The sequence below is a fragment of the Myxocyprinus asiaticus genome, chromosome 1 (genome assembly GCF_019703515.2).
Source record: "Myxocyprinus asiaticus isolate MX2 ecotype Aquarium Trade chromosome 1, UBuf_Myxa_2, whole genome shotgun sequence".
Classification (NCBI taxonomy): domain Eukaryota; kingdom Metazoa; phylum Chordata; class Actinopteri; order Cypriniformes; family Catostomidae; genus Myxocyprinus; species Myxocyprinus asiaticus.
In genome coordinates, this window is record NC_059344.1 from 30,813,481 (window position 1) to 30,832,453 (window position 18,973).

Sequence of the window (18,973 nt, forward strand, 5' to 3'; positions counted from 1 at the left end):
CTCCAAGAGACGCAAGTGAAGGAAGCGAGCCGGTGCACTAAGCTTCGTCAACGCGGCTTTAGGACTCAACTGCCCAGTATTCATCTGGCTAAGCCTGTAGTATGGACTGTAAAGAGATGGACTAATGAAGCAGAGCTGGAACTACAAGCCTGCTTTGAATGCACTGATTGGAGTGTTTTTGAAGCTGCAGCCACAAACCTGGACGAGCTCACAGATACTGTGACATCATATATCAGTTTCTTTGAGAATACTGTATATGTACACTACCGTTCAAAAGTTTAGGGTCACTTACTCATTCTTTATTTTTTTTTTTTTTTTATTCACATTTTAGAATAATAGTAAAGTCATCACAACTATGGAATAATAGAAATGGAAATATGGGAATTATGTTGTGACTAAAAAAATTCCAAAATAAATCAAAACTGTGTTATATTTTAGCATCTTCAAAGTGGCCACACTTTGCCTAGATTTTGCAGAAATGTACTCTTGACATTTTCTCAAACAACTTCTTGAGGTATCACCCTGGGATACTTTTTAAACCATTCTGAAGGAGTTCCCATCTATATTTTGGGCACTTAGTGGCTGCTTTTCTTAATTATTCGGTCCAAGTCATCCACTTCAAAAACTATTTTTTTTAAAATAAAATTTTAGTTTTGTAATTAAATAAATTAATATGTTGGCACAATTACATTTTTGTCTACAAAACTAATTTCAAACATTTATGCATACACATTCAGATCAAAAGGTTTTTAAGATCATGAGAAACATTTCAGGCAAGTGACCCCAAACTTTTGAACGGTAGTGTATCCCTACTAGGACATTTTTATAATTCAATAACGATAAACCATGGTTTACAGTAAAACTCAGACAGCTTCATCATGCCAAAGAGGATGCTTACAGAAGTGGGGATAAAATATTGTACAACCAGGCCAGAAACACAATGACCAAGGAAATCAGGGTGGCTAAAAGAAGCTACTCTGTATAGCAGAGAAACCAGTTTTCAGCCATCAATCCTGCATCTGTGTGGAAAGGCCTGAAAAGCGTTACCAAGTATAAGACCCCTCCCCCTCCCTCTGTAGAGAATCAACAAATGGCTGATGAACTGATTGTGTTTTACTGCAGGTTTGAAAAGCCCAGTCTCACACCCCTCCCCCGCTCTGATCTTCACTTCACACACACCAACACCTCCTGGAACCCCCCTCCTCTCCCCTCCTGCTACTCATCCTGCACTTATGATCTGTGAGGAGGATGTGTGTAGGGTCTTCTGGAAAAAAAAAAGACTAGGAAAGCTTCAGGCCCAGACGGTGTCTCACCTGCCTTCACACATATCTTCAATAGATCACAGGAGCAGTGTGAAGTTCCTTGCTGCTTCAAATGCTCCACCATCATTCCGGTCCCCCCCCTCAAAAAAACTGTGTCATTAAAGACTTAATGACTTCAGACCTGTCGCTCTCACGTCTGTGGCCATGAAGTCATTTGAGAGACTGGTTTTGGCCTACCTGAAGGACATCACTGGACCCCTGCTAGACCCCCTTCAATTTGCTTACCGAGCAAACAGGTCTGTGGATGATGCTGTCAACATGGGACTGCTTTATATCCTGCAACACCTCAACAGACCTGGGACTTATGCAACTATCCTATTTGTGGACTTCAGTTCAGCCTTCACTCTGGGCCTCACACACCCTGCCCACTCCCTTTTTGAACTGTTGCCCTCTGGCCGGCACTACAGCGCACTCAGCGTCAGGACAACCAGGCACAAGAACAGTTTTTACCCTCAGGCCATTTACCACATGAACAATTAAACTGCCATCAGGATTCCCATAGTGCAATAATGTATAAATATGTCACGTACATATGTAAATTCACTCATATTTAATTCAATATCTGTACATACCCCTACCTTGCACATATATTACCACTTGCACATGTACATACACCATTCTATGTTATATATCCTTATTTTTTTTTGTACTGTATGTCTATTTATACTCTTACTTACCTTATTTTATATACTATGTCTCACTGTAATGTTCTGTGCGCACTTGCTTGTTTCTCCTGTCACCAAAAAAAAATTCCTTGTGTACGTGAGCACACTTGGCAATAAAGCTCATTCTGATTCTGATTCTTTTAAATACAATGGCAGTATTCACAAACATGAAACAAAACTTATTGTTTTAAGGGGTTTTGCCATTGTACCACAATATTCATTAAAAATTATCATTTTGTGTTTGGGTTTGGAATGACATAAGGGTGAGTAAATTATGACAGAATTTTCCTTTTGGGTGAACTATTCCTTTAAATATGACTAACTGATGGAAGGAATTCAGTTGTGCTTCCTGTTCAGGAAATCCTCTGTGAAAAGTTCAGTGAGTGTCAGATAAGCATCTCACCCTGGCCTCCCCCGCTGTGATGTTCTGCAGGGCTCCCACCACAGCCTCTCCTGTGGCTGTGTTCGTCTCGCAGCTCTGCAGGATGCTATTGTACAGGCCGACTATTTGTGGGTGCCAAAGCCACTCTGCACCTTTAGGGACTCGGGCAACTTCAGAGAAGGTGGACAGCTCTTGATTCTTCTGCTGGGACACAATATTAGCTCATCAAAAAAGGCCACAGACAGCAGGGAGATAAACTATAATACCTCTGAAAATACACTGCTAAGAAATGCATGACTTTGTAATACCATCTACACTGTGTGGTCAAAGAATATCCTTTAGTTAAAAAAGTTCAACAATAATTTCTTTCATTTTTGGAAAGTACAGTACTAATAGTCAATACTAGTCAAAGCCACAATGCAGTTTACAAAAATACATAAATAATACAAATACATTTAATAAAAACAATAAAATACAATAAAAACAAGTAACAAACTAACCCATTATATTCCACATTGGACAAAAGGACATGACAACATATAACAAAATATACTGCATATAAACAGTATACTATATATTTATGTATATACACAGTACTGTGCAAAAGTTTTACGCAGTTGTAAAAAAAATTGTATAGTGAGGATGTTTTCAAAAATAATGCCCTGAATCAATAAACTTCATACAAAGTCCAGTAAACATAAAAAGAAAACTTTTTTGTGTGGCTACCTGATGCCTTTAAAACAATACCAATTCTCCTTGATACACTTGCGCACAGTTTTTCAAGGTTGTTAGTAGATAGGATGTTCCAAGCATTTTTGTCAAACTTGCCACAGTTCTATGTATTCAGGCTGTCTCAATTGCTTCTGTCTAGGCCGGGCGTACACGGTGCAGGTTCTGACACTCGGGAGGTCGTGAGCCCCAGCACACATAACGAGTCAGTTTATCTTATAATACACAGCTGCAGTGGTACATGACACGACTTAATGACCTAGTGAATTCTAAAGCAATCGCATGAATTTTCGCACTATTTATCATATAAAGCCAGAGGAGGAGATTGCTTTAATTCCTTGTAGCTTGTGATTAAGGAAAAAAAAAAGAAAACTGGCATGGCCAGGGGCTGCATTAGCTGAAAACTCATCTGCCAATAAAAAAATTAATATTTGACAGACTCAAAGGGAGGCTGCGTGGTTTCATGACTGCATACATTAATCATAATGTCAGTGTGTTGCTGTTGCCAGTAACTGCATGATAATAAAACACACAAAATGTACAAGATTACAAAGAAAGTGCGGAAAATTCGCGCACCGTTTCTGCTGGTTATACTTGGATTTAATCTAAGCGCAAACATGACGTTTAGTGCAGAATTCTGAGTTACTTTAGTGGAGTAGGCTACCAGTAGGCCTATTATTCATCTTTAGATGTAGGTTACGTCCTCCTCATCTGTGTCACTGCTTGCATGTTGATAGCAGACATTCTGAAGAAGATCTGTGAGGTCTTTTCCATGTGAATGCGCTTTAAAGCCGCAAGTAGCAAAGTTTAACAATCTTGTTTTAGCTCAGATTAGTGTTGATTGACAGGCACAACTTTAATTCTTGATTTCACCAGACTCACGCTTGGGGAGTTGAAAAAAAACAAAACAAATCGATCACATATCCACTATCATGTATATACAATTATAACAGATGCTATCCCCCCTAAATGTAGCCCTATAACTGAAGCAAATGCAAATATGCAAATAAAAATAGACCATGACGGAAATTTTACAACTCTGTCCGTCAGAGTGATAAAGATTGTTTTCTAGCGCAACCCGTTTAGCAAATTATTTGTTTGAAGAGCAAAGAACAGCATGGCTTTTCAGCATAATCCTTCCCAGTGATGTGGTCGTGAATAAAATGGGAAAAACACAGTTTTAACATGACCGTTTCTCCAAATGTTTAAAAGCTTCATGAACACTCAGTTTTCATTGATCGTGTGAGTTTTAACACCTTCTCCTGATTGGTCAACTTCAGGTAGATCGCCAAATGAGCTCGTTCAACCGCACACCCACGCGATCTCTCCCGAATATCGCACCGTGTACACCCAGCCTAATGTAATCCCAGACTGGCTCAATTATGTTGAGATCTGTTGCAGATCTACTTGTTCTACTTCGATTCTATTTGCAAAAGAAATTTTTGAAAATCTAAAATGTATATTTCCTATTATTATTATTATTTTCAAATATTTTCAGGAAAGGGCAGAACTAAACGATTAATGCTGATGTGATAAAGGATTGTGGATGACTAACATCTTTTGCCTTCTTGCTTTGTGGGGTGAAACAGCCTATGGGGTCGCTGTGCCATGTATCCTGTGCTCGAGTGGGCCCTTCCAAACGCATCTGAACTGAGGCTGGGATCTCAGAGTACAGCTGGTAGGACAGGTTGCGCAGAACACATACACAGTTCTCTACACCCTAAAGGCAAATAAATTGAGAATTACAGTTTCAGATAGTCCTGGAAATGATGTAGTTGATTACAGTATGATTACAGCAACTGATGTTCTTGGTTTAGCATAGAAAAACAAAAGTTTTCACTTTGGCCTTCTGGACTAGTCGCATTGACCCAGACCAGCATATATAGTATGTTAGCTTGCAAAAATATACGTTTATTCTCAGGCCTGACCTTGTCCTCTCTTTTCCCATCCTGTAGGGAGTTTTGAATGTATCCAACCAGAGAGTCCACCAAACCTTGAGTATCCCGCATCTGCTGCCTGGTTCTTTCATTTACTGAGCTCAGGTTCCTTGCAATACATACAAATGGGTGTAGTAGTTATGAAAAGTTTTTTTTATCATGCATTTAAATCTTTATAGCAGATTCATTTTTAGTGTGTGTATAAATCTTTGTAGCAAGAAATTAATTGATGTGCTGTGACTCTTTGTCTGTTGACCACTACAAACTTGCATATTACAAATATAGTGGCAACCAGCCCTACATATTCACATTTCTGATTATTATAATAGCATGTGTGTGAATCTGTATCTGCGTGTTTGTATATCTGTGCATGCATGTGCATAGGTGTGCATGTAAGTTTTATTACTTGTATAGACCCACAGAGTGTGCCTGGCAGTGCACATGTATATAGAAAAGTATACATGAGAGGGTGTGTGAGCAGTTGTACCTGAGGCAGCCTGTAGTGTTGTAGAATATATCAGCCTCAGACACACTCTGTTGAATGACGCTAGCATCTCCACCTCCAGATAGAGGCACAAGCACTCTCTCTGTCAGCTCAGACAAGCTCTCTCTGGCCAACTTCTCCTTTAGACTGTCTTTAGAAGACAGATTCCACAAAATACCTACAAAGAGAGAGAGAGAGAGAGAGAGAGAGAGAGAGAGAGAGAGAGATTTGTTAAATAGACAGTTGAAATGATTTTTCATTCAGTAACGAGTTCTGCTTTTTGCTCGTAAATGTCAGATACATTTGTAAATGCTGTAGTATAACAACTAATAGAACTTTCAGCTATAACACTCAGTACATTTATTTGCGCAGTTATAGCGGAGGTACAGCAGGTATTTGTGTAGTTGAACTACAGTCTTCATCTGTCTGTCATCCCGGGTTAAATACATGTTGGTGTCATCTGTATTTCGGAACATGCATGTGCCAATTGTGGTCCAATTTCTAGGCCTATATATGCTGAAAGAAGCAATGCTTCAATAGCCTTATCTAGGTGTGTTAGTCCTATTTTGCAAAAATCAGTCTGGCACGATTTCAGTTGGACTAAAGTGTTTCCACAATATTTTAAAGACAAATTATTGTTTTAGTCTGACTGAAATCACTTTTAAAGTGAATGTTAATGTACTTTTTGTAATAACCCTCATTTTCTGGTCTCCAAGGTGAAAAATAAATGATATCTTGTTACCTTCCCTGTGGGACACATATTATTTATTCTATTGCTCTCTTTTTCCTCCCTGTACAGCTTGTAAGCTGCAGTAGTCTGTCCACATCCACTAAGAACTGTTTGTTTTTCAAATTTTTATCTTTAGGACTGACCATCTGCACTGTTCAGACAGTGTAGTCAATGTCAGTATATCTACAGTACATCGGTCGCAATAGTAATGATGTAGGAATCAGAACGATTCAGCACATTTTCTTCTCCAACAATTAAGATTAGAAAGCTGTCTAGTTTGTAAAAATCACGTTTTTTTTTTGTTTTTTTTTTTTTTTCTGTTTAGACAACTAAAAACTAAATGGATTGGAGTCAGATTACAATCCAAAAATATCAACAAAAAAAAAAAAAAAAGTTTGGGTGTTCTTTTTTATTATTTTACAATCTAATGTCAAATTCAGTGGGGTAATATCATGAAAAATCATGATTTTTTTCCTTTTCTTTTTAAACATAGATTCAGATTTCAGCAGACCCTCCCCATTCCAAAAAGACCATTCATTGAAACTAAGCTAGAAAACTCTTTCTGACATTACAGGAATGAATACATTAACACATGACCACCCAGTCATGGTGAAGTAATAAAGAGGAAACATTTAAATTAATGTGTAATGAAAGAAAAAAATGCTCAATTGAAAGTACAGATATTTCTAGTAGAAATATCAATTAACTTGTGTGACACTTTGTGTGACCAAATTACTTTTTTCACTTTTACAGTATATTCTAAAAATGTCTTAAGAGTCTAAAAAGTCTTAAACTGCCCATTGGGAGATTTGTAGTACACAGAGCACTAAGCCTCTAGTGTCTTGTGAGGCTTTTAACTCAGCATAGATAAGAGCACAAGTCATAAAATGTCACTAAGAGACCTGACAACCCAAAGTGGAGCAGCAAAGAATGTCAACTAAGTGAATGTGTGTGTGTGGTGGGTTGGGGTGATAGCATAGCTCACAAAGCACAAAAGCCTAAGAGTCCACTTCTCACTGCATCTGAGACTTGGAGTGAGTCCAGGTAACAGCCAGGCCCTGTCCTTCTCTCTCGCCCTTTCACTGTGTCTCAGAGTTCAATCACTGCCTGCTCTACTTAAATCTACCCGTTTGCCCTGACAGTTCCGCTCCTAGTTAGCACATCAAAATCCCCCATCAATAACCCCATTCACATAAACGTACCTGTGATATTTTTGCGTAGTTCATCATCTGGTTCTCTTAAAGCACCAATTAATTTGCTAATTCCACCAGATTCAATAAGAGCTGTCTTGTTGTCCATATTCTCGTAGATGAGATTGCGTGTAGCACCTGTAGCATAGCGCTGCACCTCCTGGTTCTCACTGCTGAACAGCTGGACTAAAGCTTGGATGCCCTTCAGATTCCGCACCTTTGTAAGAACAAGGAGGAACGCATATGTAAGTGCGCAAAAGTTGACTTTTAGAGAAGCTTAACCTTAAAATAGTTTTTTTTTTTTCATCAGTTCATTAACTTAAAACTTGATACCCAAAAATCCCTTTTCTCAAAATCCTATTTCTGTGCTTCATACTTCACTGACAAAAATGATTAATTGTTTAAACACTACTCAGAGAAAGCTTTGAGCCCAACATGGCAACCTCCTGAGACATCTGTCTGTGTTTTTCCATGTGCTCTGAGGCGAAATGTTCTGCCCCCTGAGGTCCTGGACAAAGATAAGGGCAGAGTGAAGGTATCCTCTGCAGCTGGCTTGAATGTACCATAAACAATAGTGAAGACAAAGCAGCTAAGCACTGAGTCCGACTATGATCCATTTTGTTAAAGGAATATTCCGGGTACAATACATGTCAAGTTCATTCGACAGTATTTGTGGCATAATGTTGATTACCACAAAATAAAAAAAGCAAAAATGGAGGTTACACTGAGGCACTTACAATGGAAATGAATGGTGCCAATTTTTGAAGGTTTAAATGCAGAAATGTGAACCCTATAGTTTTATAAAAGCACTTAAATTCATTCTTCTGTTAAAAGTTGTGTATTATTTGAGATGTAAAGTTGTTTAAATCCTCCTTTTTACAGTTGTTTTAGGGTTTACTGCATTAGTCATCATGGCAACAAAGTTGTAAAAGTGGATTTAACTTTGCGATTTTATCACATTAAACATGTTCACACGCATTTCTTTACGTCTTGTGGCTATACTTATGTGAACATTTTAATGTTTATGGATTGGCCCCATTCACTTTCATTGGTTCCTCACTGTAACTTCGATTTTTGAAATTGAAATAATGAGTTGAAATAAATGTTTCTGGTACTCAACATTATGCCACAAATGCTGTCAATTGAGCTTAATTTCTTCTGAACTTTGAATACTCCTTTAATATTTAGTACAGGTGCATCTCAATAAATTAGAATGTCGTGGAAAAGTTAATTTATTTCAGTAATTCAACTCAAATTGTGAAACTCGTGTATTAAATAAATTCAATGCACACAGACTGAAGTAGTTTAAGTCTTTGGTTCTTTTAATTGTGATGATTTTGGCTCACATTTAACAAAAACCCACCAATTCACTATCTCAAAAAATTAGAATATGGTGACATGCCAATCAGCTAATCAACTCAAAACAACTGCAAAGGTTTCCTGAGCCTTCAAAATGGTCTCTCAGTTTGGTTCACTAGGCTACACAATCATGGGGAAGACTGCTGATCTGACAGTTGTCCAGAAGACAATCACTGACACCCTTCACAAGGAGGGTAAGCCACAAACATTCATTGCCAAAGAAGCTGGCCGTTCACAGAGTGCTGTATCCAAGCATGTTAACAGAAAGTTGAGTGGGAGGAAAAAGTGTGGAAGAAAAAGATGCACAACCAACCGAGAGAACCGCAGCCTTATGAGGATTGTCAAGCAAAATCGATTCAAGAATTTGGGTGAACTTCACAAGGAATGGACTGAGGCTGGGGTCAAGGCATCAAGAGCCACCACACACAGACGTGTCAAGGAATTTGGCTACAGTTGTGGTATTCCTCTTGTTAAGCCACTCCTGAACCACAGACAACGTCAGAGGTGTCTTACCTGGGCTAAGGAGAAGAAGAACTGGACTGTTGCCCAGTGTTCCAAAGTCCTCTTTTCAGATGAGAGCAAGTTTTGTATTTCATTTGGAAACCAAGGTCCTAGAGTCTGGAGGAAGGGTGGAAAAGCTCATAGCCCAAGTTGCTTGAAGTCAAGTGTTAAGTTTCCACAGTCTGTGATGATTTGGGGTGCAATGTCATCTGCTGGTGTTGGTCCATTGTGTTTTTTGAAAACCAAAGTCACTGCACCCGTTTACCAAGAAATTTTGGAGCACTTCATGCTTCCTTCTGCTGACCAGCTTTTTAAAGATGCTGATTTCATTTTCCAGCAGGATTTGGCACCTGCCCACACTGCCAAAAGCACCAAAAGTTGGTTAAATGACCATGGTGTTGGTGTGCTTGACTGGCCAGCAAACTCACCAGACCTGAACCCCACAGAGAATCTATGGGGTATTGTCAAGAGGAAAATGAGAAACAAGAGACCAAAAAATGCAGATGAGCTGAAGGCCACTGTCAAAGAAACCTGGGCTTCCATACCACCTCAGCAGTGCCACAAACTGATCACCTCCATGCCACGCCAAACTGAGGCAGTAATTAAAGCAAAAGGAGCCCCTACCAAGTATTGAGTACATATACAGTAAATGAACATACTTTCCAGAAGGCCAACAATTCACTAAAAATGATTTTTTTATTGGTCTTATGATGTATTCTAATTTTTTGAGATAGTGAATTGGTGGGTTTTTGTTAAATGTGAGCCAAAATCATCACAATTAAAAGAACCAAAGACTTAAACTACTTCAGTCTGTGTGCACTGAATTTATTTAATACACGAGTTTCACAATTTGAGTTGAATTACTGAAATAAATGAACTTTTCCACGACATTCTAATTTATTGAGATGCACCTGTATATTATGCTAATATCTATTATAACAAAAACAAAACAATTACAAATAACCTTGACCTAAAGACCCCATTAAATCAAGTGAGAGTTGGAGTTTTGATGCTTTTATTTCATGTCTGTTAAAGGCTAGCACCTTTTGCTACTGTAATCCTAAAAGTTTACAAAGTTTACAAAGTATATCCCCTTTTTTGTCCAATAAAACTGTCTAAAATAAAAAAATGTATTACCTCTAATACCACTAACAACTGACTAACAATAGCAGGTAGCAAATCACGGTTCATGGCTATAGCATACAAAGGCTCATGGCTACTGTAACAGTTAAAGGATGGCAAGGAGGAGGCAGGTCAACATAAAGTTTAATGTAAAACTCAACATAAAACAAACATAAACAAACACACACATGCAGCACGGCCGCATGCGTCTCTCTCTCTCGAACTGCCGTCTCCAGCTCCCCTTTATCTCGCTCTCCCGCTGATCAGCTGATTCAGCGCCGGCCATGCACCCTCACGGCCTGGCCACGCCCTCATCACACTCCTCCTCCGCCCGATTCAGGCCAGGGCGCCACCGGACTGACTAACTCCCCCCCATCTCTGGAGGGGAGACGCTGCCCTTCCGGCCATTCTGTAAGCCGGTGGTCCACCCCGCCTTCTGGGAACCTGGGGGAGAGACGAGGGGAGGCGTGGGGAGAGGGAAAGGGCGAGCGGAAGACACACAGAGAGAGAGAGAGAAAAACTTGCTCGACTGTTCTTGGACACGCTGTTGCCAGGTCCTCAACCGCTCCTCCGCCCTCTGGTGGATGACAGCTCGCTCCTCCCCCGGCAGATGGCAGCGAGCCCTCCGACCCCTGGCGGACAGAACCGCTCCTCCCCTTCTCGGCGGATGGCAGCGGTTCCTCCGGCTCTCAGCGGCCGGCAGCGACCCCTCCATCCCCAGGCAGGTGGCCGCGGCTGCTCCCCTGGCGGATAGCAGCGGCGAGGACTCCGCGACAGCGCATCCTTCCTCCCTCCTGGGTTTCGGCACCACTGTAACAGTAAAAGGACAGGCAAGGAGGAGACGGGAACCGGCTGAACAGTCAACGTAAAGTTTAATATCAAACTCAACAAAACAAACACACACACGTGCAGCACAGCCGCGTGCGTCTCTCTCTCTCTCTAACTGCCATCTCCAGCTCCCCTTTATCTCGCTCTCCAGCTGATCATCTGATTCAGCGCTGGCCACGCCCTCCTTCTCGTCACAGCTACTTAAAAAAGGGATTATATATTCCACCCCATTTCCTTTTTCAACTTGAAATATGTAAACACAGGAAAGAAAACTGCACTTTTCAAGCTTCGGGGTTTAAATAAGTTTATCACTGCACTCGGCTTGATCATTACAGATTTGACAGGTAGGAGGTGGATATAAAGGGGATGTGATGAAAGCACTTCACTGTATCAAGAGTACAACATTAGTGTATTATCTGAGGTAACACACAAATAACTACTTGTTTTTACCATAATCTTGGCCTCATTACTGTGGTAACACTGATGCTGTATGTAGGCTGCTCCCAACATCTGCATGGCAACGTCAGTGGAAGAAAGATAACTGACTGCTGTGGTCATGTCCAGGTTATGGATTCTGTTCATGAACACAAACAGGAATGGGTTAAAAATAAAACCACATGATATAGAAAAACACAACTTTGTAGCTGATATGTGTTTAAGATTTATTATGAGCAAAAGTGGCCAACATGCACTCTACATGAATGCTTCTATGCATTATAACTACTGTCCTGTACTTGCAGTATTACCAAGGAAACTTTCTTTTTTTTTTTTTTCGCTTTAAGAGCCACTTTTAAACCGTCATTAACAGCGAAATATACTAAGAAGTTATTCTAGTCCTGGCAAAACTGTGCTTATATGTGAATACCATTAAACTGAGAAAACTTACTGTTGATTCAGGGACGTAGGAAGTGGGGGTGCTGGGGGTGTTGCAGCACTCCCTATTTTCACAGGATTGTAAATGCAACGCAAACTGCTTTCTAAAGAAATTTGATACATTTTACACTTTCTGTAAAGGGAAAAAATTATTGCACAACTAAAAATACAAGCTTATTTATTGGCCAACATTTCAATAAGCTTGCATTTTTAGTTGTGTTTTATATATGATTCCTTCATCTATTTATGTAATAACTTTGACATTTATTAGGTGCGATTACTTAATTGTCTTTTCAAATGATTATTTTCATTGAGGCATTTAAATATAACTTGTAAGCAGGCTATAAACTTATGCTTTTATTAAATAGTTTTTGTTTTACATTTCTTTTTTTTCTTTTCTTTTTTTACAGGATTAGCGCATCTATCACATCTTTCATCTTGACTGATGCATACACGTACGACAATGGCGCAGGAGATGAACTGTTGCTAGAAGTTTGATGGCGCAAAAGCGAAGTTCAGATTTTTTTTTTTTGTGTTCATCCAAATCCAAATCTCCCAAACAATAGACATTCAGACCCTAATGAAGAATTCATCTGCTCTACTCCAGAGCGCAAGTCCACCTTCGATGAACTTGTAAGGTAGGCAGGAGAGTTTATTTTTTATTTATATTTTTGTTTATTTCCTTTTGCTGTGCAGGTTCGCTTTTTTTACATGACAGTGTAAAATAGCCCAATAGTCATTTTTAAATAACGCAATTTGTGGTAACCTGACTGTGTGAACCTGTGTGAAGGTGGGCCTTTATGTTACAACTGCTAGCTGTTTGACTATTTTCTGTCAAAAATGTAATATGTAATATATAGTCAAATGCACTAGCGTGCATGCTCCAGTTTAAATGAGTGTTCTGGGCGATATGTTTGTTCTGCTTCATGTAGTTTTGATGTGTTATATACATATACATATTTTATATATATATATATATGTGTGTATGTATGTATGTATGTATGTATATATATATATATATATATATATATATATACACACACACACACACACACACACACACACATACATACATACATATATACATATATATACATACATTATATATATATATATATATATATATATATATTTACGATGTGGTGAATATGATTTGCAAAGGTGGTGTCCTTAAGGGGCTTTCTCAACTAAACAAGCCCGAATATTATTGTGTAAATAAATTCTATACTCTTACCCGCCAAGAGCGTCTACGGTTCCATCTGCCAATCCGTCACATACATCCACACCACGACCAACACTCTTCATACTATGCACAGACCCTGCTCTCTTTATGGTACCCTGGTAATGCCCGGCACCCAACAGAGTGCTGCCCCCAGTGGACATCTGCTGCCAGTGCATTGAGCTGCCACCCATCTTTTGCTGCTGTTGTTGCGGCACCTGCCGATTATTTATTCGGCTGATGGTACGGTGAGAGGGGCCTTTAAATGAATATTGATGAGCAAACTCGGACTCCCTCCAGCCTCTGCTGAATCCCTCCGGTGCCAAGGTTCCACTGAGGGTGTGTTGCTTGTGCACCACATTCGGTGAAGGGCTTTGACCATAAGATGGCATCCAGTTGGCCACAGGAGATGAATGGTGTTGCAGTGTATGCATGCCTATTGATGCTGCCTCCTGCTCAGTCCGTCTCATAGTTCTAGAGTCCATTGTTGGCATCTGGTTGGTGTAAGAGCCACTCACATGTGTTTCATCTTGGAGCATGTATGGACGTCCCACTACTGCAGGCATGGGGACACCACGGCTAATTCTGTGCTGAGTGCCCATTTCTACTGCAGAGTGAGAGGAAAATCCACCTGCATACTGAGATATTCGGGGGGTCTGAGTAAAGGGAGAAGAGAGGAGTTAAAAAGTATACCAAACCATATCAATATCAAAATTATGTTATACACAACGTTTTGATTTCACTGCAGCAACTCATTTTCTTACTCAGTATCTAAACATCCTTAAAACAATATACATTTACTTGAAAAGCAAAACTGCCTAAAATATTAAGTCTTGTTTTCAGAGAAATCTCAAAAAATTGAATGAGGTTTATGCTAAAAACAAGAAAAAACTATTTGCAAATGTGTTAATAAAAATAAACTTAGTTCAAAGTAGAAGCAACCTTAATTTTTTTGCCCTACTGGCAAAACGTTGTTTCTTGTTTTAAGCACTACATTTTGTAAGATTTCTCTGAAAATTATTAAATTAATATTAAAAGTATACCAAAGTATAATCCAGTGGTTAAATCCATATTTTCAGAAATTGTATGATAAGTGTAAGTGAGAAACAGTTCAATATTTATGTCCTTTAAGTCCAAGTAAATAATAGGAGAATTTTCAATTTTGGGTGAACTAACCCTTTAATAAAACAATTGTTCATTGTTAGTTCATAGTGCATTAACTAATGTTAACAAATGCACCTTTTGATTTTAAAAATGTGTTAGTAAAGGTTGAAATTAACATTAACCAAGATTAATAAATGCTGTAAATGTATTGTTCATTGTCATTTCATGTTAAATAATGTTTTTAACTAATGTTAGTAAATGGAACCTTATTTTAAAATGTTACCAATATTTCCTTAATCTATTTATTTATACACTTGGAATTCCTACAAACTAAAATTTAGTTGATCATTATCATATGTCCTTCAATATTGTCATTTCAGTGTCAATAAAGCCTAGCTCATCCTCACTAACTGTGCACTCTTCTTGTGCATAGCACAAGATAATACATAATAATGCATAAGTGCAATTTCATTGTGGTACAGCACTGCCATATGGCTACACCGTACCATACAGGGTTAAGGATATTTACATATTTTTACTTGAAAACAAGATCAAAATGCTGAGTAAAAAAAAAATGTTTTGCAGTGTTTGCATTTTATGTCAATGATGAGCACTGACCGTGTGAGCTGCTCTTTTAGAATAGTCTAGCTCTTTGCTATCACACTGAGTGATAACATGGCCTCTGGTTCACCATTTGGCACATGAGGTCTTGCGATAGGAATGTTTCAGATGCACATGGGCTCTGAGCTCAATTCCACAGTTTGCTAAAACTGCACTTCACCATCTAAACACAGCTCCCACAGGAGACTGCAAAATACCACATCATTGTGTGTTACGGGTGCAGCCACACAGAGTGTCATTGTCAAGGGATTGTGGATCTTGAAATCAATCCAGCAAATAACCATTTATAGGTGACTGTTCTAACCTGCCCTAACCTGAAAAAAACATATTCAAAATAATTAATTTAACCTGAGTATCTAGCATAAAGTTGTGAAAAAAAGCTTGGCGAAATAAACAGTTCAATATCTTTCAAAAGCTTTATCACTGCATCTCTTTAAAACTGAATGAAAATGTTATCACAATCTACATTGTAAACCTAAATCTGTGACTAAAACAAGTTTAAATATCATTATCTTCAGAACTGTGATGATGCAATTGAAAAACGCTGGGCTGGAAATTAGCTGAATGTAGTCTCACATACTGCCATTGTTCTGTTGCCATTGGGGACAAGAGACTTGGAACTGAATCCAGGGCCTTTGGTTTGGTATCTCATGGAGGACGAGCCGTTATATTCTGAAAAAGAAAATATTACGGTAAAATGCACAATTTTACCTCATTTTATCTCTTTGTAAGCAACATAATACTTGTCTAACTTCTCAGTATATTGGACTTGTTTGCCTCGAGATTGTCCACACTTAATCATGCATAAAATATGTAGATAAATGACTTATTTCTCTTGAGACAACTGAGAAATGAGAAAGTACTTTCTCAGGTGGCTTTCATTTGGATGGGATTTTTTCCCAAAACATTACACTGGTCTACATGACATAAGACCCAGAGTGTCACCTGATCCGTGTTTGGCATCCAGCTCTCTAACAGGCGCTTCATCAAATTTTAAGAGATCAGGTTTCAGAGATCAGTGCTCAGCCTCCTTAACCCAGCCTGTTACAAATGTTTTTGTTTTCAGATTTACAATTCAAATAGGTATATGAAATGCATAGGTCTAAGACTCCAAGACATTCTCACAGGAAGTTTATTCAAACTTAAAAGGGGGAGTCTGCTATAGCAATTGCATCAGAACAGAATAGAAGGAAAAGATGACATCATAGAGATGTCCTTTGTCTTATTTCCTTAGTCATACTTTCATTCTTTTTCAGAGGTACAACAATGCTTTTGTCCATTCCCACCTTTATTTTTTCTTTATTGTTATATGCTTTCTTTCTGTCTCTAATTCTTTCCACTGTACTCTTACTTTCTGTTCAACTCAGACAAAGATAAAAACTCTATTGGTTAATTCCTAAAAGAAACCACATGATTAGGCAGTGGGACAGTAACTGTCTACATTCAAATGCAACAAGCCACAGCAAGTTGGCTCGTCATCCCTGATTTACTGAAAGGGGGCAAGCAAAAAGTCAAGGCTGAGTAGAGAGGAATGGAATAAGCTGAGTAAGTGTTAAGAAACTACTGAGTGGGCCTGGGTAGCTCAGTGAGTATAGACGCTGACTACCACCCCTGGAGTCACGAGTTGGAATCCAGGGCATGCTGAGTGACTCCAGCCAGGTCTCCTAAGCAACCAAATTGGCCGGGTTGCCTAGGGAGGGTAGAGTCACATAGGGGTAACGTCCTCGTGGTCACAATGAGTGGTTCTCGCTCTCAGTGGGGCACGTGGCAAGTTGAGCGTGGATCGCGGAGTGTAGCATGAGCCTCCACATGCTGGGAGTCTCCGCGTCACGAGCCACGTGATAAGTTGCCGTGCCACCATAAGGACCTACTAAGTAGTGGGAATTGGGCATTCCAAATTTGGGAGATAAAAGGGGAGAAAATTCTCTCTCTCTCTCTCTCTCTCTCTCTCTCTCTCTCTCATATATATATATATATATATATATATACACACACACACTACCGGTCAAAAGTTTTGAAACACTTACTCATTCTTTATTATAATTTTTATCATTTTAGAATAATACTAAAGTCATTAAAACTATGGAATAACATAAATGGGACTATGGGAATTATGTTGTGACTAAACAAAATCCAAAATAAATCAAAACTGTGTTATATTTTAGCATCTTCAGAGTAGTCACCCTTTGCCTAGAATTTGCAGACATGTACTCTTGACATTTTCTCAACCAACTTCTTGAGGTATCACCCTGGGATGCTTTTTAAACAGTATTGAAGGAGTTCCCATCTATGTTGGGCACTTATTGGCTGCTTTTCTTTATTATTTGGTCCAAGTCATCAATTTCAAAAACTTTTTTTTTTTTATTAAATTTTAGATTTATAATGAAATAAATTAATATGGTGGCACAATTATATTTTTGTCTACAAAACTAATTTCAAACATTTAAGCATACGCCTTCAGATCAAAAGATTTTTAAGATCATGAGAAACAATTCAGTCAAGTGTTTCAAAACTTTTAACCGGTACATTACTCCTCCCAGAGATGTATTTCAACTAGAGCTCTATATAACTGTGGCTGAGGACGTTACTCAATGGGTGACAAAGAGCACATTGACTTTGGCAGATCTTCAAAAAATTATTCAGAAGACGAAATATACAGTACATTTTGAATAAAATCTTAATATTTCTACCTATTTTCTAAAACATAATTTGCACATTTTGCTGTACTCTAAGAAGTGCTATTACAATGGCAAAAAAATTTTGAAAATAGTTTGTGAGATAATGTAATCCACTTTTACATAATGCTTCTACCTGTTTAAAGTTCTTTGTTAGCCAATACCACACCCTCCCCATAAAACTAAATGTATAAAAAGTTTACAAAAATCCTGTTTCTAAACCTAAACTATGGTAGAGTGCCTGATGTTCTAAAATGTTTACATGACAGGAAGCCTGAACAAGATACGATTGTAATCTAAATTAAAGTTAGCAAGAATCTCTAATGGTTCACGTCCTGAACAAAGCAGCCTGTCCTGGATTAATTCGTTCATATTCTCGAACTTCAATTTCAAAATTAATTCAGTATTGCGTTGCACTGGCATGAAGACTTTTGAGACATGGTGTCCTGAAATTGTTCCCTGGTAGATCCAGAGGTTTATTAGATAGTAAATACCTTTCAGATTGGGGTGGAGTGTTAGGGAAGAGTGTGTTTAGGGGAAGATTACTACTGAAATTGAAACATCTGTTTTTATTCAGAAAGCCTTCGCATGACATGCACGTCTGGGTTGCTTTTCTGCTTCTGTTTTTCAGTGTGCCGTTACTAACATTATTTATTTCTTAAATAACGTAACTTGCATAGATAGATGCTATGTGATGCAGATGGTTTTAAATTAGGGCTGACAATTTAACACATGTATTTAGTACAATTAATTATGAAAAAAAGATTAAAAAAAACATACCACCTTACCGTATGTAATTTTCCTACCATTGAAGCAAAAAAATGTAAGCAATTCAGTTCCACTGAAGCATGTCTAGTCAATGCTTTACATGTTTCTTTTATTAAATTATGACATTACACATTTTACTGTATTATAATTACTTTCATTTGGGGGGTTTTCTTAGCAAGTATATTGATATATGCGCAATTAATTGTGAATAATTTGATTAATAACATTTAATTGATTAATTAAAAAAAACAGATTGGATTAGTCTGCAGGTTGGTTTGAGTTTTTATTTTACAATTTCATCAAATAATAACATAGTTTTGTGGGTGAACAATTAATACAAGTGATGGGACTGAACCGTCTAAAATGTACCAATATCAAGCTATCTGCAATTACAACACCAAACTTGCTGCTGCTGGTATTGATAAAGTGAGAGTAATAGCTTCTCATTTGACATGTTGAATAAA

At 38.4% G+C, this 18,973-nt stretch overlaps 1 protein-coding gene across 4 annotated transcripts in view; it reads right to left on the bottom strand.

Moving 5' to 3' along the window:
- The window catches only part of LOC127443717 (plakophilin-3-like), a 36,578-nt gene that overhangs the window by 9,770 nt on the left and 7,835 nt on the right, over positions 1–18,973 (bottom strand). For 3 of the 4 annotated variants that reach the window (XM_051702564.1, XM_051702552.1, XM_051702543.1), the window contains 8 exons: positions 15,647–15,738; positions 13,357–13,997; positions 11,700–11,823; positions 7,452–7,656; positions 5,523–5,697; positions 5,027–5,144; positions 4,654–4,818; positions 2,391–2,573 (listed from right to left, as the gene is read on the bottom strand). In XM_051702564.1, coding sequence (XP_051558524.1) covers positions 2,391–2,573; positions 4,654–4,818; positions 5,027–5,144; positions 5,523–5,697; positions 7,452–7,656; positions 11,700–11,823; positions 13,357–13,997; positions 15,647–15,738 — 1,703 coding nt within the window. The remainder of the gene's footprint in view (positions 1–2,390; positions 2,574–4,653; positions 4,819–5,026; positions 5,145–5,522; positions 5,698–7,451; positions 7,657–11,699; positions 11,824–13,356; positions 13,998–15,646; positions 15,739–18,973) is intronic. The other variant, XM_051702560.1, reaches the window with a different exon arrangement.